At 36.6% G+C, this 24,109-nt stretch overlaps 6 protein-coding genes across 8 annotated transcripts in view; 2 read left to right on the top strand and 4 right to left on the bottom strand.

Annotated features, from left to right (window-relative positions):
• Positions 1-12: 12 nt before the first annotated feature.
• LOC118434924 (adhesion G-protein coupled receptor G6-like) lies at positions 13-5,957 on the bottom strand. The gene is made up of 15 exons (XM_035849628.1): positions 5,824-5,957; positions 5,408-5,748; positions 5,175-5,299; positions 5,040-5,060; positions 4,831-4,965; positions 4,155-4,188; positions 3,664-4,099; positions 3,409-3,593; positions 1,969-2,027; positions 1,726-1,880; positions 1,545-1,649; positions 1,324-1,473; positions 538-843; positions 376-422; positions 13-293 (listed from the first exon to the last, which is right to left on the bottom strand). Exons 1-15 carry the CDS (start codon positions 5,918-5,920, stop codon positions 39-41), a joined length of 2,451 nt encoding a protein of 816 aa, XP_035705521.1. The 5' UTR covers positions 5,921-5,957; the 3' UTR covers positions 13-38.
• A 202-nt stretch (positions 5,958-6,159) lies between these two features.
• LOC110845611 (NPC intracellular cholesterol transporter 2) lies at positions 6,160-7,301 on the bottom strand. The gene is made up of 2 exons (XM_022092064.2): positions 6,693-7,301; positions 6,160-6,606 (listed from the first exon to the last, which is right to left on the bottom strand). Exons 1-2 carry the CDS (start codon positions 7,038-7,040, stop codon positions 6,403-6,405), a joined length of 552 nt encoding a protein of 183 aa, XP_021947756.1. The 5' UTR covers positions 7,041-7,301; the 3' UTR covers positions 6,160-6,402.
• A 120-nt stretch (positions 7,302-7,421) lies between these two features.
• LOC110847515 (xaa-Pro aminopeptidase ApepP) lies at positions 7,422-12,471 on the bottom strand. 2 transcript variants are annotated; one of them, XM_035849629.1, is made up of 16 exons: positions 12,378-12,471; positions 12,143-12,274; positions 11,929-12,049; positions 11,792-11,857; positions 11,345-11,677; positions 9,757-9,956; positions 9,420-9,694; positions 9,272-9,338; positions 9,108-9,193; positions 9,017-9,025; positions 8,664-8,854; positions 8,508-8,533; positions 8,262-8,343; positions 8,019-8,197; positions 7,802-7,909; positions 7,422-7,711 (listed from the first exon to the last, which is right to left on the bottom strand). In XM_035849629.1, exons 1-16 carry the CDS (start codon positions 12,381-12,383, stop codon positions 7,562-7,564), a joined length of 2,031 nt encoding a protein of 676 aa, XP_035705522.1. In that variant the 5' UTR covers positions 12,384-12,471; the 3' UTR covers positions 7,422-7,561. The 2 variants fall into 2 exon arrangements, with proteins under 2 accessions (XP_035705522.1, XP_021950156.1); XM_022094464.2 differs by having other exon boundaries at positions 8,664-8,849; positions 9,012-9,025; positions 12,378-12,469.
• A 209-nt stretch (positions 12,472-12,680) lies between these two features.
• On the bottom strand, positions 12,681-17,128 carry LOC110847204 (xaa-Pro aminopeptidase ApepP). Its single transcript, XM_035849173.1, has 15 exons — positions 16,995-17,128; positions 16,802-16,903; positions 16,636-16,741; positions 16,479-16,541; positions 16,081-16,401; positions 15,830-16,020; positions 15,549-15,733; positions 15,377-15,463; positions 15,147-15,296; positions 13,678-13,859; positions 13,571-13,594; positions 13,451-13,480; positions 13,308-13,379; positions 13,047-13,222; positions 12,681-12,935 (listed from the first exon to the last, which is right to left on the bottom strand). Exons 1-15 carry the CDS (start codon positions 17,016-17,018, stop codon positions 12,807-12,809), a joined length of 1,842 nt encoding a protein of 613 aa, XP_035705066.1. The 5' UTR covers positions 17,019-17,128; the 3' UTR covers positions 12,681-12,806.
• Positions 17,129-17,740: 612 nt separating this feature from the next.
• Positions 17,741-19,856, top strand: LOC110846049 (NADH dehydrogenase [ubiquinone] 1 alpha subcomplex subunit 10, mitochondrial). The gene is made up of 7 exons (XM_022092662.2): positions 17,741-17,871; positions 18,010-18,174; positions 18,255-18,520; positions 18,592-18,775; positions 18,850-19,216; positions 19,352-19,475; positions 19,557-19,856. The coding sequence occupies exons 2-7, from the start codon at positions 18,015-18,017 to the stop codon at positions 19,656-19,658; spliced, it is 1,203 nt and encodes a 400-aa protein (XP_021948354.1). The 5' UTR covers positions 17,741-17,871; positions 18,010-18,014; the 3' UTR covers positions 19,659-19,856.
• A 1,615-nt stretch (positions 19,857-21,471) lies between these two features.
• The window catches only part of LOC110847902 (arginine-glutamic acid dipeptide repeats protein), a 38,907-nt gene continuing 36,269 nt past the window's right edge, over positions 21,472-24,109 (top strand). For both annotated transcript variants that reach the window (XM_022094938.2, XM_022094937.2), the window contains exon 1: positions 21,472-22,426. The gene's annotated coding sequence lies outside the window, so the exon portion shown is untranslated. The remainder of the gene's footprint in view (positions 22,427-24,109) is intronic.

Genomic DNA, 24,109 nt, shown 5'->3' with positions numbered 1-24,109 from the left:
TACGTACTTGTATTCACATAAGATGTTTCATACATAATCTAAAATCGATTGTTGTTAAGTGGATCCTTAGAGCTATGAAGCATCGATGCCAATGTCAAGGCTAAATCTTTTGCATCCGGATTAGAAGGAGTTAAAGAATTTTCCACAGAATTGGACGCAGAGATGAATCCAGGTGAAGTTGAGACAAACCCTTTTGCCTTTGAGTTGTTGATATTTGTGGTGGAAGTCGTCGAAGCTTCTGATAATGCGTCGATATTTAATCCAAGTACGGCTTTTCTCCATTCTCGACAAGCCTGTCAAGCAAAAAAAAACGTATGTGTGGAACACAATACAAGGGGCATCAGCAAAGCTTAAAGTAGTTTGCAATTATCCAACCTGTGGGTGCAGAATTACACGAAACAGAAAGATAAGGGCCCCTTGTCCTGTGGATTAAGGAAATATCAGTAAATAAGTATTTTAGGTATAAATATATAAAGGCGAATATAAACATATATTTGTAAATTGTATAAATATTTTAAGTATTTAAATGAAAAGTACCGGCATTGGTGATGCAAAAGAGATACTTGAAAAATACTTCGAACGGTCCAATTGCAAACAATCCGACGACCCATCCTGCCCCCACCAATATCATAACAGTTATAGAACCCTTGATTTGTGTTGGAGAAAGCATCACATATTTCGTTTTCCTCAAATTTTCTGCAACTTTCTTGCTCAAATTTTCAGGCTCATCATGAGGCCTTTCACGGACTCCACTCTTGCACTTTGTTGGCCCTTCTTGGGATCGTTGTTTTACAGTTTGTTTGTACAAGACGTTGAATATGCGACAAAAAACACCCAGGTTTACTAGAATGTAAGAGATCAAAATTAAAGTTAAAATCTTATCTAATCCCAGGAGCCTCCAGACTGGAGGCTCCAGTGGAATAGGAAATTCCATATTTCGAGAATCTCAAATTACCGTCCTGAAATTTATTTGGAGAAATTTGGAAGGTAGGATACGGAACATACTTAAATGTTATCACTCACAAGTAAACAAGTAAAGTATTGTCAGTTCCTCCTATTCTTCCCCCAGTATTGAATGTCTTGTTTTAAAAATATAAGAAATCTGCAGACTTCCCGGATACTTGAACAAGAAGTATCGCAAGCGAAATCCGTAAGAATTATTGCCATATAAATATAAAAATCATTCACTACCTACCAGTAACAACCTTAACATAGTTTTAGCCGTGTTTTGTTTTAGTTAGTGCTATAAAGTTAGCTATGCACTTATTATATTAATTGCATACATAAATACTTAAAGTGAAAGTGAAAGAGAAAGCGTCTTACCAATTAGAATAATGATGATCGGAGCCATGTATGCAATATAGTACAAAGGGAGGTTAAGATGTGCGGCGATGATGCACACATCATGTCGGCCAGTGTAGTAAACTTCCGGTCTCACAGCCGCACAAATGCTCACAATGACCAGAGGAATTCCTACAGATTGTATTGCGTGCATTCAGTGAAGGCACAAACTTATGTATTAATTGAAGAAATATATTTCATACCCCATGCAGCGAGGCATCTCTTTGTGAGAAAGCGTTTTTCAGGTTTCACAAATACGGAAATCAAAAGTTGATACATGTGCATTGCCTCCATTAACATCCAAAATACTAAAGTGTGGAGAAAGTACATGTAAATCTATGTAAATAGATACTATAACAAATATATATGAAAGCACAAGTATACGTGAAGTATGAAGAAAGTACTGCAAAAGGACAGAAGGGACAAGACATTTATTATGCCATAGCTCTTTCCCACTCGATATCGAAATCAAATGCATCATGAACAAGGAAACGCTCAAGTTCAGTAGAATCCGGTTGGATCTTTCACGTCTCAAACATCTAAAAATTAACAAAAATGTCACCAATCTTGGATATGAATGATCGGACGAGTTTCTCTACAAGTCATTCATCGTGTAATGCATAAAACCTGAATAGCCCATAAGTCAGAATAACTCCAGCCAATCCTACAATACTTATCGCGGAGCCCTAGAAGAAAGTTTATTTAATAATTGGCAACATATCTATTTACAAAAGGCGTTAGGACATGGTTTTGACGAATTCGCGGGTGAATATCTCTGGCGGGGAGTTGAATTTTGAACTGATTTTTGGTCAGTTGTAAGATAATACTCTCAAAAAGATATATTTAAAATTTTAGGCCGATAGCTTTATAAATGCCCCCTCCAGTGCCCCCAGAGTTGGAAGGAGCCAAAAAACACTTTCCAAACTGAATTACTCATATAGCATGATAACCTAAGAGGTCAGAGGTGAATGATTGTTAATATTACAACCCTAGATAATCATTGCATGTAATAATAAAAGAATCTACATGAATTACATAATGTTGGGCCTCCATCGTCGCTGATACTTTTTCATGAAAATTGATAAATTGGACCGTGCACAGGAAAATTGACCTGCTGACCTTGAACGCGGACCCACTCGGTCGAATGAAGATTGAGGGGAAAGCTCTAAGTGTCCCAAATAATATTAAATTAAACAGTGAAGATTTTGTGTAAACAGTTTTGGAGAACGACCCTAGCTAATCAGCTGTCGCGGAATCCTAAAAAACTCGTGAACTTATTTGGAAAATTAATGGTCAAATTTTTTAGAAAATAAATTTTACTAACCTTTTTGTGTCCCCTACTGCAGAACTATTTTATCTACAAGGTACAAGTGACAAAATAATAAAATTATTGCGTTTTGGTTAGTTAAATTATTTCTGAAGTTCGACATCGAAAACGACGGGAACTTTTCCAAAAATTTTATAAGGTCTGATGAAAACTCAGTCCGTGGGGTATAACCACTTATCAAAATTTTGTCAAAAGTACTTCAAGTGCAATACACTATATGTACCTTGGATAAAAACCACGTTAGGGATTTTTAGCATCAAAGTCGTAAAATGTGGGGGCCTTAAAAGTGGAAGAGTTGCGTTAAAGAGCGCATTCCATTAAGACAAGTATGAAATTAGACTGCAAAACGGACTTAAAAGATACGCATAAGGCAAACGTGGTTTTATATAGTGAAAAGCATGCTAAGTCCCTTAAAAATAGTCGCAAAGACGATTTTTGCATCAGGACCTAAGAAAAAATATTTAGTTCAACGCCATTTTATAAGAACACTGGTTTGGAAAACTAAAAAAGGACACCTCTCCAAATTTGACCTTGCCTCATTTCGCAGAGTACACAAAATCGGAAGCCAGATATGCTTACCTATAGTTTGAGACATGGGCTTTCACATAAAACAAGTTAGAAATCTCTACGACTAAAAACCATCCCGCAATTAAAGTATGAATTCGTCAAAACCATGTCCTAACGCCTTTTGTAGAAGCTCAATTAGAAAATTATTTTTAAAATAGTAAAACAATCCTTACAATTGACGACAAAATTGAAAGGATGTTTGAATGAACTGAATTTTGAATTGGTGCATAATCAGATCCTGGGATTGGCAGAGGTAAAGGGTCGATTAGAACGGAGAAAGCGGTGAAATGTGTTGCCTTGCAGGTAATGTTTCCCTTGTTGACCAAACTCGTCATCCCCTTTGATGACCAATTGCCCTCTATCAGTGTATTTTTAGTGGCAATGAAGTCAGTACAAACGTAAATACATATAACTCGTGAGATGGGTACCTTCATCATAGAAAACGCATTTCCAAGTGTAATTTTGTATTTCATCTTCATTTTCTGGTTGAAATGTGTACTCAAACTCTGACGTTAAATTTGTGATGGCAGCGTCGAGGACGTCAACTTGAAATACTCTCCAACGTCCAGCCAAACCGGTATTATTTTCCAGATCCGGACTGATTGGTGCAACGGTAGTGGAAGTGCTGTGCTCTGGAATGACGATTGACCTCGTCGTTGTGGTTGAAGGGATGGCTTCAATTTCGTGCTTCCAAAGGATGAATAACTCCTCACTGAATGCCAACACTCTAAGCTTCGGTTGGACCACATTTTGCATTAAACTCATGCGCAGGATGTCGGACGGAAACTTGAGTTGAACATTGTCAATAATTGCAGAGTAGTTCATTATAGCGCTTTCATTGGAAGTGTATGGAAATTGGGCTGTCTGAAAAATAATTACATTATGTAACTGCTCCTAATCATCCTGTACCTTTTCTTACCTGAACAGTTACATGAGAACTCGGAACAGTTATCCTGTAAATTCAACGTTGACAGTAAAGAATAATAATACACTTTAATACCTAATCTTTAGATGCCAGAAGTAGACAACCAACGAAATAAAAGAGTTTTAAACAGGAACAAAATAAATACTAAAATAAATAGCATTTCTTGTAAATGTCTTGATAATGAATGGCAGATAGCATTCGAAATATTGACCAAATAAAACAAAGCTTTCTCTTCGACTTTTCCACTAAACTCCGTGTAATCCAATTATTAAAATAAATTAGGCTTATGAATTGTTTTTGGAGTAGTAGTTGAGTTGAGTTTTGTTGGGAGTTAACTTTCACAAGGGGTGAAAGATATTAGATATAGAAACACGTTTGATAGACAAACTTGAAAAATCTATCCCGAATGTAAAGGACACGGTGCACCTAGTAGCTACAATGCACATAGTTCATGTTCATTATGTACATATTTAGTTGATAGTGGCCATTCGAAAGAAACTATTTCAATCCCCCCAAGTTTGGAACACATAAATGCACTGCATACACCATTTAGCAGCGCGTTGTCAACAGTTTCATGTACCGTGGTATAGTGCATGATGATATTATTATTTGTCTGAGAATTATCTATTTCAGCTAGGTTGAAATTTCATCAGGTGAGATAGCAGCATACCTGTAACCAGGATTAAGTGGAACCTCCTTTGTAAAGTCATCCAACATGGCAAAACACTGTCTCGCTGCCGACGGGTCCAGTTTTTCTTCGTAGCGATTGTAACTGTTGAGTAAATTTCCCAGTGCGTCAATTAACCTGAAATTCAAATATTAGATAAATTAAAAAGATATGAGAGATAAAGCGAGAGTGACCAAGAAATAAATACGAACGTTCTTGCAGCTTCGTAGTCGCTGAAAAAAGACACAAAATTAATATTTAGTTACATAATTAAAAACCGTAAATTAGTTACGTTACTACCATGACTTATGGTACAACTATTACTAATTTGTAAGATAGAAACGTACCCCGGTGGATAAGTAGCCCAGAATTTCACCAGCAGAAATTTGGGCCACATAGCTTTATAATTATACGGGGTAATTTCAAAGTTCTCAACAGCCTTATTCATACTTCGAAGTCCATCAAAGGTTGACTGCAATTAAGCACGAATAATTTTGTTGATAAAATATTAGAAAGTTAGAGGCATATTGTATTTCAAAATTTTGAAATGCATGGGAAATATCAGGGTTGAAGCATGTACCGTTGATCTGCAGCGTTTCGGTTCAGGTTCAACGTCTAGCTCCCAAACTGCAGTGTTGCTAAGTTCACCATTTTCAAGATTACTTTTTAATCTACAAATCCGTTTGGCTCCACTTTCTGGCGCTTCAGTGACCGCTTTTACATAAAACGGTGTAAGGGGTTCCAACCCAAGATCGATGACGCCATACGGGCACGGGGCGACGGTGACGGTCCCCGCGTATGTGGCTTCGGTTTTGGGAAAATGAAACATGCCATATGAAGTGTCGACCTTTTGAGCTGGACAAAAGCATGGTGTTGGTGTAGGTCGACCTTCCTCTGGTTTGGGACAACTGACCTCGACTTCTACATTAGTGAAAACAGAAAATATCACATATTTTGATTAATTAGGGGTTGTATTTTTAAAGAATTTTATTCTACCAAACTCAGCGACACTACTTGTCGCAGTTGCATGACAAAACAATGCTGCTGATAATGACAAAATCAGGAAAAAAAACTTGACGTATAATAATGACATTCTGAAAATTTGTTGTCTTCGACTCTCCCACGAGGTTACGATTGGATAAACTTGACAGAAAGTTCGGATTCAGATCAAGGTCCAACCAAAGTGAATGACGCCATACGTTTTTAATTAAGTCTTGATCGTAAATCATGAAGCCTTTAGCATGTTGCCCGATCAGGGAGGTTCGTAAATACGTACATATGCTCATACTGCCTGGATAAATCATATTTAATATCCAAAATCTATACAATAAATGGTTTTTACTCGCTTTGTTTCACAGATTTTTATTGCTTTCAGTCTTATAAATAGTAGTATTCAATAAAGTACAACTAGTAATAAAGTTACACCGGTAGATATTACTGATTAATCCCAATATCAATCATTAAATGGTTGTAAATGTCGAATAGCCAAAAACTTACAAGTTCGTCATAAATGGACAGAATTGGTGTCATAACTTCTTCCACGACACGATTACATTGCGATTTGAAAAAATCAATTCATGCGGACAAAGTGGACATGGAAGGCTTTACGATTTCGACAGGTATGATTGCGCAAGCAATCTCATATTTGTCACCATAAACTTGGACCTTAGCGTCAAGACGTAGATTTGGGAATTGTGGTTTGATAAAAACAGAAGTAGTGTAGCGATACAATTTTCCAGGCGTCAGAGGACATTCTACTTGTTTCGAGGCACACAAATCCTGAAAAGTTATTATGAAAATATATATGCATTATTTGTGAGCTTTATTATGTAGGCAGTTGTATTGTCTATTTGGATAGGAATTACCTCTGGATTATCAAACGACACAGCGGGTAAGTACGGCTTGATAATCCCAGCTAGCGATCCGACAACCTTGGTAGCAGCGAATGATGGAATAAACTCCAAGTTCAACGTGACGGTAGATGATTTAACTAAAGGACAACGTTCCAGACTGGGACATGGGATGACTTCCACGCGTTTCATCACCCCCAACGTGTCCTTACTGCAATTTCGATACGGAGCTCGCAACTCTATATTTTCAAAGACTGGGAAATTAAGTATATCAGGGAGGTTGTTTGATGCCCAGGGATTCAACGAAAATCCCATTGTGTAGGAAATAACTTGTACGCAGATGAAAACTTGAAAAAACTTCATTTTTTGTAAAAATAAAATTCTAAAAGTGTTGTGGAATAATCTTACAATCCTAAAATTCTAAAATTTTTTCGTTAGAGAATGTTTTAGAGATGTAATGTATAGGGTCCTCGAAGACATAGTGACAAAGCAACGTGATCCACTTTTATACATATTGTTGAACCCCCCTTAATTCGACCAATCATTAAGCAAAGTAGATAAAAGCTAAAAAGAAAACGATGGAATAGATAAGATGCCTTAGCTATGAGATGAAGAATTCCGATTCCTCAGATTCCTCAATCATTTGACTTAATGAGTTTTGGAAAATGGTCATAATGAGCTTGGCACTGATTCACATAAATCTGCAGTACCCTCAGCTATGTATGGATCATTGCATAAGTGTTCAGTGTTATTAACAGCATATCTTTATTGTGATTATCTTTTAAGACAGATTACAAATGCCTAATTAACAGCTTATCGTTTCATGCATTCAATATTATGCACGTTCTAAATGGTGACATTTTGTATGCACAAAATAACAATGTTCACTGGAGGAGGACCATTAGACAAATGAGTGTGAGATACAGGTTGACATCAAATCGATACGGGTTGGCCGCCCCACTTCGTGGAGACGTGGACTCCGAAGTTGGCGAAGTTGGCGGAGCAGTGGTAGTCTCGCCGATGGGATTAGTTTCCTTTTTAAATTTTATTAAAGCTTGAGGCTGTGGGTTTTCTATAAAGCAATTGGTCTACACACACATGTAGTTAGGGAGTAATAGACTTACCTTTAACATCCAGTCGTAAGCAGCTCGAGGAAAGTTATTTTGTGGGTCAAGCAGATATGCCCCTACAATGTCACGTGTTTTGGCTTGATATTCATTGAGATATTGAATCTAAATGATCCGTGGACATGTAATTATTATAATTATAATTAAGCTTGTACATGAGCATATTTTCAAATAGTGATGTAGATGGATACACTGTACAAAGATTCATCATCACCTCATCTTCCGTCAACAATGCAAAATTGATCAACTTGTGGGAATATGGAACGAAAGTCATGTCTTCAAATCCGAGCCACCCACTATTTTGAAAATCATGAGCCAATTCTACTTTCGCAACTCTGATGACATTTTCAAGTCGAATGCCGAACTCCAAAACCTCGTCATAATAACCCGGTTCTAGCAAAAAAAAAAACATAATGGTCGTCTGATCAGCTATCAAACAAAATAATTTGCAATATACCATTTGACGTGATCATGTTTTCCTGAAGCCCTGGATCTTCTACCCTGTTGCCGGAACCAATACCCTGAGGTCCTTCATGAATCTATTTTAAAATTTATTTGTTTTGCATTTTACATAGCTTTTTTTTGCAATTTGTAATGTATGTATGTATCAGATTGCAAGTTATCTTATGACCTAGCAAACAATGCTTCTATTTATTATCAGATTATATATATATGCAACTGTATAATGTTATAATGTACTTACGTTCAAGAATGCACCTATCCCGTGACCTGTGTGAATGCAATACAAAAGTATAATAATTTTAAAAAAATATCAAGTATCTACTTTTGGACCACATATTCACAAATTATGAAAATGTTGTCAGAAAGTGTCGCGAAACAGATAAAATAATTGTCGCACCTGTCCCATGATTGTATTCCAATCCGACTTCCCATAATGCTTCACGAGCGAATGAATCTAATCGGTTTCCGAGCGTCTTATCAGGGAACTTTGCAGTTGCTAATGCAATCTGACCCTTCAAAACTCGAGTATAAGCTTCTCTTTGAAATGGCGTTGGATTTCCGAAATGCATGCTTCTTGTAATATCTGTTATAAATAAAGGACGCCAATAATTTAACAATCAACAAATGGTTTGTTTGATCGGTTGCAATAGACTCATTAGATTGTAATAGATTGCAATGAAATTTTTGAACTACACAAAAGGCACCCATCTTTTTTTTGCCAAATTTATTTTTATTTGTTACTTACCTGTTGTGCCGTCGCTGAAATTGTACAAACGTTACAATTAGTTATGTCTCTCGTCAAGAATAATTAAGCTCAATAATAATTAACCAATTAATTTACAAGTATAAGCCACCAGAGTCGAGTAGGTATAGCTCATCTCTAGACAAAGGTCGACTAGATGCTTCAGTTGGCATGTAATGAATGATCTATAAACAAATACATATAAAAAGTGCACATCGCCGGAACTCTCAAATTGGTGTACAATATTTAATGGTGAGTCTTACTGCAGCATTCCTTCCAGTTGCGGAGATGGTTGAAAAACTCTTGTCGAAAAATAGTTCTGAACGATTCCTGGTGCGAAGTGAAAGTAGGAAAGTTACGCTTGACATTCAAAAACTAATTGAATATTTACAAATCATACTAATTGCGTACTGTCGAATTTGGTAAAGGTGAGTGGCCGCTGATGTTTCGTTTACCGAGACGCCTCGTTCCATAGCGTCTTCCAACCAACTAAAGAATTCGCACAATGCGGCGCTATCACGAATTAAGGCTCTCCTGTAACCCGCAACCTCAACGTCGTTTTTTAAGGATTTCATCAGTGAAATTGGGGTTAGTTTTACAAGAAGACGACTTGCGTCTACAGTTCTGACCAGTTTATAATTTGCATTCCTATTGACCCACACCATCCCTGTTGAGTTTGCTGCAACCTAAAATGCATATAGTTTTTAAGTAGATAGATGTGCATCAGTGTCAAATAATTGTAATTTACAATTCGTGGCAATTCCGCATAAGCCTCTTCATATGACTTCAGGGCTATTTCTGGGACATTACTGCGTAAAGCAGTTGTAACATTTGCTGAAACTTGAGTTGGGTTGTTGGTAAAAAAGTCCAAAGTTGTTGCAGTCAGAATAACAAATGAAAAAAACGTTGAACTCGATGGAATGTCTTTGCCCCTCAAATTAAGCAACCCTGTCAATTTCAATTTGTATGGAATATTATTAAACCTTCATTTTGAACAAACTTCTTTTTAATCCGAGTCAGGGTTCATACAGGTATGGAACCTGTATGTCTGTGTGCGACACGCTAGAGGATGAACCCTTAGGAGGAAAGACCCTCTACATGCCCCTCTCAGATCTCGATGTCCTTTGGATATTTGATAGTCCCTGGTGAGTGAATGATAACCCTAGAGTGGTTTGATGCCATGGCCACATTCGCACCCGCCACACCCACTCAAAGGTGCCCAAAAACGCTTTCACTCCAGCTTTCACTCACTCAAATCCACGCCAAAAATCCAATTTTACTCGGATTTTGAAATTTCTTTCACCACTCCCAGATAGTTGCTTTCTGGTATTCAACTTCAAACTCAACTTTTGGAAACTTTTAGTATTTTTGAAATTTAAAATTCTGAATGAGCATTGTTGTCGTCTCCTCGTTAGACTAACTTGGTGTTAAACTGCGTATCTCAACAAGGCATTGGAAGAATTCAGAGATGGGCAAGTGGTTGACCCCGGGGGGTCATTTAAGTGATGGGGGTAATAGCACAAAGTTACAAGTTATCGTAGAAACCTGAAATTCGGCATAGGGGTGAAAATGCACATTAAATCAAAGAATACGCAGTTAAGTATAAATTGGTTAAAAATTTTGCCGGAGGGACCGAGCCACACTGATTTTTTCTAAATTGGTTAGAAATAGCTGAAATTTGGCATCAAGGTGCAAGTGTATTTCAGATTTAGGAAAATGTAGGAAATTTTGAGAAAATTGATAGCAGGAGGCCCAACGGGGTGACTCACTATTTCGAAATTGGTTTAGAAAGACTGAAATTTTTCATGTTAGTTATATGTATGTAAGAGTATAACAATCGATGACGATTAAGAATGGTATGTCAGGTGTGCACTTATGCTAAGTATAGTATACGATAAATGTAACCGGTGTCGTTGAGTTTTGCATACAATTTCGTAATATCTAGTCATGGGGTCATCGGACAAAAGTTTAAAACATTACTCTGACTCTGACTAAATGAAGTCTGCACTCGATAAACAGTTGTTGCAGCTATGGGAAGAATTGCTACTAATTATTATTTGCTAGCAATTAGTACTAATGACTACTGGTTAAAAAATTGTTTAATAAATAACTATACAAACACAGTGATAAAATATAGAATAAACATACTGATAGTTGGCTTGGGGAGTATAGGAAAAAAAACTGATGGTAGGTTGAGGTATACTCCGTTTGATCCGGATAAGCGTCCGAAATCACTTGATATTTATGTGCGTAATAATTACTAGTAATTCTTGCCATAGCTAAAATAACTGTTTACCGCCTTGATTATAAATACGTAATAAGTAGAAATTGCATACATGCAACTTCATCAAGCTCTGCCACTAGCAAAACGCTTGCACCATTATCTGCCATTGCTGCTCGAACATCTCTAACTTTATCGGAGGTATTCTTTCCGGCATAGATTAAATCCAGACTGAAAATAGGATTTTCTGAGCAACTTGGTCTTGTTTCCCAAATCTCATCCACCAAATTTGTGTCAATTGCGACAAGAGACAAGTTTTTAGCTCTTAATTGGCTCTCCATATTGTCCCATGTGCCTTTGGTGTAAAGGGCTGGGTCCACTCCAACTCTAGAGTTGGCAGCTAGATTTTCGGTTAGCCACTGAGCTTGTGTAGGTGTGCCTGACGTCCCTACAGCACAAGTTATTTCAATTTTAACCACAGTGAAAAATACTCGAATGCTACGCAATCGTACATCATTATGCATAATTTGTCGCTGTTGAAAGTAATACCGTCTCTCATTACCATCTCGCATTAATCTCCATAAATTCATATCCATCTCTTGCTCTGCTTGGAAGTAGTATCTCCCATCTTGACAATAGTTCCAATAATTTGTTGATAATTAGTTCAAGTCTAAATTATTTAATTGTAGCGTAAATCACCTGTCCACAAAAGTGCAACACCTTCACCAGTGCTGTTAGTCGTTACAATAGCAGTTCCTGCTGACCCAGTAAATTTCGAAATGTATCCTCTCCTTTGATGACATTCAGCGACAAATTCCGTCTAATAACAAGTGCCATTTAAGTATACGAATTCTCCTCGTGTACATACGTACAATAAGTGTAGGTGAGTAAAATTATTATTAGTGACTCTTACGTAATGCTCATCTTCCGCCGGAACAATGTACGCGCTAAGGGAGTTTGTTATCATTAAAGCACGAAGGGCTGTGAGTATCGCCGCAGACGCGGTTGGGATTATCATGGTGGTGGTGATGAGAAAATCAGGAAACTTAAATAAAATAATCCAACAAATAATTGTTCAGAGCGATGCTTACGAATGTTGGTGATCAAATACAATCGTATGCAGATAAATGGAGTAAAAGTATTATAACCTGCATAACATTGGATAAGCTCTCATTGAAATGATGAACTTCGCCGAAAATTCGTCATCCTTGGCATTGTAAAGTACTTGACATCCCCGGTTGATGATTTCAAACAAGGCCAAGTTTAAATGAGCATGATTGAATCAAGTACGCATATTATGACAATGTCCTAATTAACCTTCAAGTAAATCCCTTGAAAGATTATGAATTGCAGATTCAATGAAAATATAATAAATGTTATATTGTCCAGTTATACGTTAGATTAAGCAATACATTCAAAGAAATCCATGATAAAAAATGATTGAATAAGTGTAATTAACGTAATCAGGGAAAAATTCTCTGAATTATTTATTTATTTATAACATAATTAATTCATCATTCTCCGTATTACAGAGTTATCAATATTCACCTTTTTGTCAAATCAGATTATGGTTGATACTATGCCCGTGAAAACGGAGGTGTTTCTTTTATGAGCCAGGCATTACTTGGATCATTGGGGTAGTTCGTTCTGATGAATTCACCAACAATTTGCCTTGTTTTGGCCTGATATTCGTTCAGATAGTTTAGCTAGAATCAATCGACCAACCATTATCAATTATCATCACTTAACCACATTAAAAATTAATGAGGAATTTATCTTGTTTGATGATATTTTATTGTTCCTAATCATCCGTATACCTCTTCAGCAGTCAACAGTTCGTGTTTTATAAGCTTATGCTGATAGGGCACAAAAGTCAAATCCTGAAAGCCCAAAAATCCCAGGTTCTGAAAATTGTTGTCAAGTTGCACTTCAACCACTTTGATGATGTTTTCCAATCGAATGCCAAATTCTCCTTCACGGTAATAACCAGGTTCTGCATGCAAAAAGAAATGTAAACGACATATTGTAAAATCTCTGGCGATTACTTCAACTATGATTTTTTAGTGTTTTGTTGGTACCATTAGAAGTGAACATATTTGCTCGATAACCTTGATCATCTGGCATATAATAGCTTCTTATGTAGCTTGGCCCTAATTTTATGTACATTATGATTAATGATGTAGGAGTACTTATTTAAGTATAATCCTTCAATTAAATTCACCTTCGTGGACATTAAGAGCGTGACCTATACCTGTGACATTTAAGAACATACATAGATTAGTTAATTAGTTGCCTATCATTTAAGTCATCCTTAACACAACACGCAAATATAATGTCTTACCATGCCCAGTGCCGTGGTTATAATCTTAAGCAATGATCAAATCAAAATATAATTAAGAAATCTAGTTTAACAATAATTTTCAAAGAGAATGGTGAGACAAATATTACCCAAGCCAACTGCCCATAAAGCTCTTCTAGCAAATGCATCGATCCTCGACGCCCGAATTTTTAAGGGGAAAGTAGAGGTGACGATGGCGATCTGGCCCTTTAGAACCCGAGTATAACATTCTCTTTGAAAATCTGTAGGGGTTCCAAAGTGCATGGTTCGGGTTATATCGGTCGTCCCTTCTCTAAGAGTGCAGTGATTGATTTAAGTGTATTCATTATGATTACTTTGGACAGATTGTCTTGAACATTGAACATGTAAAAATTTAGGAAAGAATTTGAAGACGGGTTGAACCGGTCTGTTGGGATGGCTAGTAGAGGGACACTACTGTAAATTTTTTTCGAATTTCTGGGCATTTACACTATTTTAAGACATGAGCAAAATTTGAAGCCTGCTGGATGGCCGGGTTTGAGAGTCTTTCAAAATCGTCAGATTATTTGGAATCAACGTTTTCCATTTATATACATATCCAATTGAGCAAGTAGTACACATAAGGGTACCCAAACCCAACCACTTCCTGACTCGTGTCCGTGCCAACCAAAATATGCGGGTTCCCTGAAATGTATTACCTCAAGATTCCTAAACTTTTTAGCTCGTTTCCGTGGAGTGAATGTATTAGGATTATGTAATGAGGTTGTCCAAGGATGGGCCATCTTTTAAAAATTATTAAAAATTTTCGAGTTGGGGACAGGCACGCATTTTTTGGCGTTGTCACCCGTTGTTGGGTGAGTGAGAAATTATTTTAAAAATTATTTTTGCTACATTTTCTGGGGACTGCTTTTAATTTTTAACTCGATTGCATATTACATATGTGATATTGATGACCATTTTTGTCCCCGATACTTTTATATATTTGTACACGTATTTATATGCATATTTTTATAAAGAGCACAACCAGGTAGATAATTCGAGTTCCGGAGAAAAAATTTTCATTTGTCTAAAACTTGACAAAATTTTCATTATTAAATTATCACTCCCACGATAACGGCGGACCTGGAGGACGAAGAGGAGGAGGATAATTTAGTTCTGGAAGATTTTGTAATTGATGAGGTAGCAGCTGCTGGTGCAGATTCAGAAACCACTCCTGCTGATACCGAAGATGAGTTGTTAACGGTATAAGTTTTTAAAATCATGAGGATGTCAATTTTTGTCAAGTTTTTTTAAAGATAAATAAACATTTCTTTATCTGGAACTCGAATTATCCTCCTGGTTGTGGTCGCTATCTTCATAAAAATATGTATACAAATAAGTGTAGAAATATACAAAATTATCGGGGGCAGAAGTGGTCATCAATATCACATAATATGCATTCGAGTTAGAAATGAAAAAGTCCACCGAAAAATAATTTCTCACTCACCCAACAACGGGTGACAACGCCAAAAAATGGACAACCTTGGACAACCTCATTACATAATCCTAATACATTCACTCCACGGAAACGAGCTAAAAAGTTTAGGAATCTTGGTATTACCTGTAAATTGCCCCAGAGTCTACGAGATACATTTCTGAAGTGGTTATTTGTTTGTCTGTCTCTACGGATGGTCTGTAGTGAATAATTGCTCCGTTTGAACCACTTCCAGAAATTGTTTGGAAGCTAGTGGTTAAAAAGTTCACATTTTCCCTGAAATACATTATGTCAATAAATTGTATGCACAAAATGGGTTAGAAAATTGACGCCGTGGAACATAAATATGCACATACTTTCGGAACTCAAGCAGTTTCGCTGCCCCTGACATTTCTGTTTGATTCTCTCCTTTAGTCACAGAATCTTCCAACCAGGCAAGGTACCTTTTAAAGATACATATACTTGCAATTGACTATGGATATTTTACACTTTACGTATGCTTCGATTGGGTACAAAAATCCATCAAACCTGATCACAGCAGCAGCATCCTTTATCAAAGCTATTCGCATACCATCCGCTTCGACATCATTTTTCACAGCTTTCAACAACGCAATTGGTGTCAATTTCACAATTTGCCTATTTTCCGGAACTCTGCTAACCAGAGCGTAGTTGCAATTAGTGCTAAACCAAATTTTTCCCATGGTCCCATTTACCTATTTAATTCAAAATCTCACGTTCATAGGCAAAGTAAGCTATTTGTAGTACATTACATAACAATATTTTGTATGAAATAGCTAATAAATACATACCAATTCAGACAATTTTACTCCAATCTCTTCATACGCAAGAATTTGACCATTGTCACGTACAATGCCAGAAACGATTGTTTCATTCAATTTTGCAGAATTGATAAAAAATTGAAAGCTGTTGTTTCGAATGATGAGATATGAAATGAAGACGGATGATGAATCCAAATCAGATCCTCTCAAATTAAGCAGCCCTATATAACATCCTAATTTTATAAATTACAGTCCATTACAAATGATTTAACTCGTCTCACAAGCAATTTCATCAAGTTCTGAGAGAACGACGGCATCAGCAGCCTCTGTTAACATTTGTGCTCTAATGTCAGTTAACTTGTCCGATGTGTTTCGACCTGTGAAACTAATTTCCAGTGGAAATACAGGTTCTGCAGGACAAGGTGGTCTCGTATCCCACGCAAGGTCGATTAAATTCTGATGCACTTGTACCAAGGTGTGACCTCCGACTTTTAGTAAAGTTTCAAGGTTTTCCCACTCAGTTTTCGAGTACAAAGAAGGGTCAACGCCAACTAGAGATCCTCGAGTCAAGTTTCGATTTAGAAATTCTCCTTGACTATTATTATTTCAGAGAATGTTATAAGTATTTGTTTATAGTGCTTAAAGCTAAAGTTTGACTCATGTTTAATTATTCTTTAACCGTCTCTCATTAATTCCCAGTTTCCATCAAGTTCAATGGTCGCTTGAGTAAAATATCGACCGTCTATTGCCGTTCCAAAATTGTAAATATACGTAATTATAAATTATACCTCAATTCCCAAATTAAATAGCCCCAGTCCAAATACTTATAAACCTACCTGTCCATAGTAAAGCAGAGTTACCAGTGACAATTACGGACCCGGCCGACCCTGAGAAACCCGAGATATATTTTAGGCGTTGATCACACGTCGCTATCTTGCTTCCCTGAAGGTCAAATGGAGTTTTAAAATGCTATTCGTCATTTTAGTCAGTCTGAATACTTACGTAATGGGCGTCATTTAAAGGTACAATGTACGCCGACAATTCCTTTTCGGTCCCAGTAACATCTAAGTTTGTCATCAAATTCCGAAGAAGAAGAATTTGCAACTGTGCACAATAAAATCACGTTTTAGCCATTTCCCCAAATTCAATTTCACCTTTGTGATAATTTTGATCAAGATATTTATGGTTCGCTTACCGTTGTATTGACTGCGAGGAGCATTTTTGTGAGCAGTAAAATATTATGCACGTCAACCTTTCTGCATAGACGGGATTGGAATGAATGGTTTGGTTCAGCATATCTGCGATTTAATCTGGAGGATTATTTCTGTTCAGTGATATCCAATATAATTGGCAGAGTAGGCATACGCACATAAGTACATTATAGAAAAATGCTCATTCGTAGTTAATTGACATTGAAACTTTTGTTGGAGTAGTTTTCATTTTTTTAATACTCCAAATTATTTCCAGCATTAATTTGGCAGTTTACAGTGGGTTTAGATTTGTACACATAAAATAATGTAATTATTGATAAAACAATAGGGTATAGACTGCAGGGAATGACGGTTGTCCGGTAATCGTAATGCACATGGCGAATGTTTTTTTTACAACCTGAATTTGTATACGTAGTTTACATGCATATGATATTCAATTATAAATGTGACGTATTATTTAGCTATCATTTAATTTCTAGGTTCAAAAGTGTGCTTGCATATACTAATAAAATCGGAGAGCAAAATTGATAGTGATGACACGCTTATGCCAGATATACAAATGTTCTTAATGATGACTATAAATCTCACTTTCTCCTTCCAGCTTTCACAACAAGTGAAGTAACTGAAAAAATGATGGTAAACTTTACATGTCTTATTATCTAGTTGCATGCTATGAGTTACTAGCTGACCATTTAGTTCTCAATGATCAGAACTTAAGAAATATGGACATGTAAAATTTTCAGAGAAAATTTATCAAAAGAGAAAGTGCCATATTAGAGCATAAGCGTGTCGAATGCAGCCCCATGGTTGCGGGAGTCTCAACTTGATTTCTAGTCCACCTTTTCTTCAAAACTTTTGCTGGTAAATAATTTTCTAATTTTTTTTTACTATTAAGAATTTTGCTTTATTTAATCTGAAATTAATACTTTAAAATAGTTTAATTTCTTGCGGCTATTTTACAAAACTGTTCAATTTCTTAGCATTATTTTGTATTTGCAGGAAAGATGGCTTTCACTCCTTTGCGAGTTGGCCACAAACTGATCAACCAGTGTTGTAATGCACTGGTTCCAAGAATTAGTATTTTCAAAATACAGCATGCCAGCATTTCCGGGAAAACTATGCGAACTGAACAAGTTGAAAAACCAAAGCCATGGCCGTACAAAGGTATTTTTAAAATTCCAAATGTATAGTTCATAATTTAATAATTTTGAATTGCAATTGTTCATTGATTGAATTCTTTATAGAGCGAGGGTATTCCAACTTGCAAGCTTATTTCGACTATACAACAAAGAGACTAGATGACAATTCAAAAGTCATCCTCGTTGAAGGGTTGCCTTGCATTGGAAAGACGGAAGTTGCAAAGGGATTGGCGGAAGAATTGGGCATGAAACATTTTCCAATGGTAACAATGGACTCTTACTATATCAATGCTTATGGATACGACATGCGTAAACTAGACCCCCAAATACCTTCCCATCTCAGGAGTTTCAGCTTGGAGGATTTCATTAAGGTAATTAATGGATTACGAGTAATTATGTGTTATGTACGTTCACGGACTGTTTTTTTGTCGTTCAATTTTAGAATCCTTCAGACGATAGAACTCCTATCTTACAATTTACAATGTTCTATCAAAAGCTCTTCCAGTATATTGATGGGCTTGCGCACTTGCTAAATACGGGACAAGGGGTTATTCTCGAGAGATCAGTGTACAGTGACCTTGTATTTTTCGAGACATTGTTTGCTTTAAAACACGTTGATCGTTGGGGTGCGTATGTCCAATTCTAAAAGTTGACTTAACACTGCAAAATTTCTTCAGTCATTCTGATTAATTAATTGCAGAGCGCAAAGGGTATTACGAATGGCGAGATATTGCGTTACCTGAGTTGATGAAACCACACCTTGTAGTGTATTTGGATGCTTCTCCGGCAACGGTAGAAGAAAATCTAAAACGTCGAGGAAAAGGAGAGGAAAAACACATTAACAAAAATTTCTTGGAAATTCTTGATAAAAACTACAAAGAACAATTTTTGCAAACTATCAGTGAACACGCCGAAGTATTGGTCTACGATTGGAACACACCTGGAGACCCAGAAATAATTGTTGAGGATATTGAAACGATTGATTTTGATAGGTTTGATATACTTGATCCAAAAATGGGGGATTGGCGACTGAAGGAAGAATGGGACTGGAATGAGAAGCGTTACAAGTAAACAATTACTTAATACATACATATTTATTTATTTATATGCACATATGTTGGTTTTTCATACCAGTACTTATATCAGTACATTGTGAATCTATTTAATATAAATAATTTCTAATGTTTAATATTTTGTTTTAGTTTCACGCATGGATCAAGCAGAGCAATTTTGGCAAATGGACTACTTCACCATTACACAGAAAGCACACCCAGACTTAATTGGACTGCTCAAGAAGCACTCGTTATGAATAAAATCATCGAATCTGTAAGTGATTTTTATACACAAAAGTTTTTGCTGGCCGCATATCATGCAGTTGCAATTTTAATTAAATTAATTCACTTATAGGCCCCCGGAATGAAATATGAAACCGGATACAATGTTGATCAAGGAGATAATATCTTGTTCAAAACTAAAGACCACACACCTTTTGTGCGCGATCAACATTAGTAATTATGATAACAACTTGCAACGTAGTTTTATAATTCAGTTGCTGCCGCAGAACCAGTCAAAAACATAAATGCTATTAGAGTTAATAACTTTATTTGTCAAAATTCCCCCCATAAATTGTTTTATGTCGAGAAGACAAGTACTTCCTCCATGTATATACTTCAGTTTAAATAAATGTCGATAAAAATTATTAATTTATACCCTTCTCGTTGAATTTTTGCATAATTTAGTGCATAGTGGGTTGACTCAAGTCTCAAATTGGTATTATTGGGACAATTGAGAATTTCACGTTCGTTTGATTTCCTGCAATATGAAATTCACCATTTAAATCATTGTTGCATATAGAACGACGTCGTGTAATCAGAACATCGGATCACGTCACAGGTTATTTGTATTGGCATTTCAGCTTCATGTGAATTTGACCTACCTTATCTAAATTGTTTTCATGTGAAATGAAGTTTTTCCCAATTGAATATGAAAGATTAATTTTGGCTAGAATTTATGTATGAATATATATTTATAAAATTGGGCTGAGGCATTCCTTTGGAGAACAAAGCACTGCACCCCTCCAATACCATGCACAAAAACTGAGCAAGTAACGAGGGTATTGTAAAGTCATAGCTTCTTATTTGTAACTGGGCTATATATGTTGTTTGGGTGAACAAGTTTAAGAGCTTGCAATTAGTAGTACTAATTTAGTACCAATGTGCTGTGAATCTCAATCTGATTATTAGTAATCATGTCGTTCTTGTAAGGATCTGCCTTTAAACATGTCATCGAATGGTTCATATTGTATGGTTTTTTGACTGGTGATGTTCTGTCATTTTCCTGGATGCCCATGAACTTTGTAATATCTCGTCTCATCCGGGAAGCGGTTACCTGAAGAAGTCCAGGAGATTTTTGCTGAAATTAATATATTTTGAGACTAAAGTTGCTGCGATGAGATGAGACGAGCATCTTTCTGGCTTCGCTTGGGTGAAAACAGTGCAAGAATTCGCTGCTCTGTATAAAATAGTAGACTCCGCGTTGCACATTGCACACAAAGCAACACAAATTTAACTCTGCTCAATGTGGAGGGGTCAAGCACAATAACGGCTTCACCATGAATTATTGTACGATCAAGTTCTCTCGTAATATGTGAAATCGTCGACTTGCAACTATTTGTGTGCTTGTCATTGTATTTAGCAGGTCAATAATAAGGCAAGATTACTAGTACAAAATTACAGTGGCTTAAACAAAAACTCATGAAAATGCTTCTCGACACATGATGCATGATGCCATCACTGCATGGCCAAAGGAGATAAAAGCCTTGTCGCGTTATTTCCCTTCCTGCCAAGGGTCCACTCCATTCCAGTACGTGATCCCATCTCCCTTAAACTGTGAGTTGAGATAAGATTGCCGATGATCGGCAATCTCAGAACAAGAGACGACACGGGGTCAATGAGCAGTCCCCCTTAAACCTGGTTTTGTACGGTGGTGGTGGTGTGTGTACTGTGTACATGCAAGTTGGAGCATAGCATAGCAGTGTTGAAGCCATGTTATTATTGCATACGGAGAGATATAGCAACCAAGTGAAGCAAGTTTTATTAGAGAAGGTTTTGGTGGAATATTCGATTACAAACATTTGCTTACTTGCTTGTATATACTCGGCTGTGCTGTTACTGCTGCTTTTGCTGCTGCTGCCGTAAGCTTGCGGGGAGAAGAGACTGGTTTGGTTTCATTTGTATTATATCGAAATGGTCTTTATCGCTGAGCAGTGGGAAGTTAGTGAGGCAGGGAGTTGTGGATGATGGCATGGAATTGGCTGCCACCGAGCTCAGTCAGTTCTCTCTGGGCACCAAGACTCTCATCATCACACGCACTCCCCAAAAAACTCTCTCTCATCACCACCAAGCAAGCAAGCAACCCATCTCAATAAATTCCGGCGAGTGTGTTTTGTTGAGAACCGACTGACAATTATTAAGAGGAAAACTCTAATAACCTGTCCATTATAAGACCAGAATAATTTCAAACTTAAGGGCAACGAATTAACCACCGCTCTGGTTTCTGCCTGTATCCGTGCTGTACTCTTACTTGTGGTTACAAAGCAATGCCACATTTTGTCACGAAACTTTTACAAGAGAGCTATACTGACAAAATCTTCAGTCGGGAGTGAACCCGACCCATGCAGGTGGTCGTCATGGAGAAGCAAGAAGAGGATATATATAAAAGTGACGCCTAAAATATCAAATTGAACAACAAGCAGTGGAAATCGGTCGGGTGCTGCTCAATCAATTGAGTGGTTTTTCCTTTTCGCTAATTACTTGAGAGAACGAGTGCAGTTTCTCCTTGCTGACAGATATAAAGCAAGGAACAAAAAGTGTAATTGTGTGATAATTGTTGAAGGACACTGCACTGAATTTTACTTGTGGGACGAAAGTGGTCATAATTGTTGAAAGGAAAAAGCTATTTTTATGGGAAATGATGTGTGATGTTGGACAGACTGGAGGGTTTCTACATTTTAGCTGAAGATGCTGATGTGATTTCGAAGGAGAGAAATAGAAGAGAGAGAGAGGATTGGAGCGGAAAGGAGGTAGCTGTATATATAATTCCATGAGCAAAATGATGTTGACGGATCAGTGACTTTATCCACTAGCTAAGGAAAGTTTTATGAGTCGAGTTTGGTGTGTGCAATGCAATGTGTCAGGATGAGTTGTGGTGAAGTGAAGAAGTGTTGCAATACAAATCAACATCAATAATGGAATCAAAAGAGTGACACTGAAAATAAGGTGCGTATTTATAGGATTTCCTCTGCTTGCTTTTTTATATAAATTGTTTCTATTACGTACGTCAAATCCAGGTTATGTTTGATTTTTAGACAAAATCTGTACAATTTAAAATATGAAATGTGCATCGTTCTTTTGGTGCATAGCATTGTTCGCACATATGACATAGTGTTTCTTGCATTGGTTCTCATATTGGTAGTGATAAAGAAAAACTGTCAATTGACTTGACCACACACATACTTGTACACGACCTATTCGGACGGCTTACACACACAACGAGCATTTCAGAATTGTTAATATATGGGTAAAGTTATTAAGGAAAGGATGCGGCCTTATTAGTAGTATAAGCTGAAATTTTACGCTTTGAGTTTAATTTTTCCATGTGAAGTATTGATCCAATGATTAATAAGAATCAATGGTTAACGTGCATATACCAATTTTGGCCTAATTAGTAATTTTCATAAGCATGTTCACTGTACTTGGGAATCTCCTTATTTAGTTGGAGTTTCATTGTATTGAGTAGATGCAATTTATAAGCAAAAATGTAACCAACATTCAAACTTATGTGCATGCACTGTTACTTTGTGGATTCTTGGAATTTTATATTCATCTTGAACCGCAATTCGACAAGGTGTAGTTATGAACGAGGAACCTTTGTCTATTTTCTATTTATTAAAATTGTGACTTTGAAGGATATTATCATTGTAGGTTTGAATTGGAGAAGATCTTTAAATTTCAAATCGTGCGTAAAGTTAAATTCATTAAATTAAACCTGTAACCACTATTTTCAAAAGTTGAGTTTCGTGAGACAACTTCAAGGGTATTCTCGTTTCAAGTTAACAACGGAACAAATATAAAGATACATATTGATGATGTATTAAAGATTGAATCAATCAGAAAATGCGTCTAATGCGTGATTATTAATTTTATCTTGTTACTGTTTTACTGAAGTAATGACAATAAGCACACTACGCGGTTATCAGTAACAACCATATTTGACATCAATCTTCCTCAATACGAATACTGAGCTTTAAAACTATTTGTTATCTATCGGCCACAATTTGTTTATTTGTCAGGGCAATTGACATGGCCGTAGACCTTGTGGGTAATATATTAATACGCATCAATAAATATTTGTAACTTCTAAATATGTGCATTTTAAGGTTTCTCAGTTTAATAAACGCCCATTATGGGAATTGTAGCAGAATTTAAATTAACCTTCGACCTCAAAGTATCGATATGAACTTGTGCAAACGTTGTGCGATATTTTGTTTTGTGTCATAGATCTTTTCTATCTATTACAATTCCTCCAGTAGTGTGGCTATAATACGTTCGAATAGGTATGCTTCCCACTTATTTACAAAGGCTAAGGCAGCGATAACGTGCATGTAGCAGTCAACAGTCTAGGCTAGGAGAGCTAGCAATGTCATTTCATTTTATTATTGATTGTTTCATGTTAGAGAAGGCGAGCATAAATCGACTTTCTACTAAAGGCAAAGAAGAGGCATTTGATGGTAAAGAAAATGCAGCAATAAAAGTACGTAACCTCATCCATATCTATCGTCCTTAAGTTTAAGTTAAACAAGCGAAGAATTCAAGTATGAAAATGGACAATATCTTAGAGTTGGGACTTGGGATTAGTTGGGATGGATGGAAGTGGAGACTTTATTAATAAAGGAAATGGTC

The sequence above is a fragment of the Folsomia candida genome, unplaced genomic scaffold (assembly GCF_002217175.1).
Source record: "Folsomia candida strain VU population unplaced genomic scaffold, ASM221717v1 Fcan01_Sc003, whole genome shotgun sequence".
In the NCBI taxonomy this organism is placed as follows: domain Eukaryota; kingdom Metazoa; phylum Arthropoda; class Collembola; order Entomobryomorpha; family Isotomidae; genus Folsomia; species Folsomia candida.
Note: the sequence above shows the minus strand (reverse complement) of the source record. Positions and strands in the feature narration are given on the sequence as shown.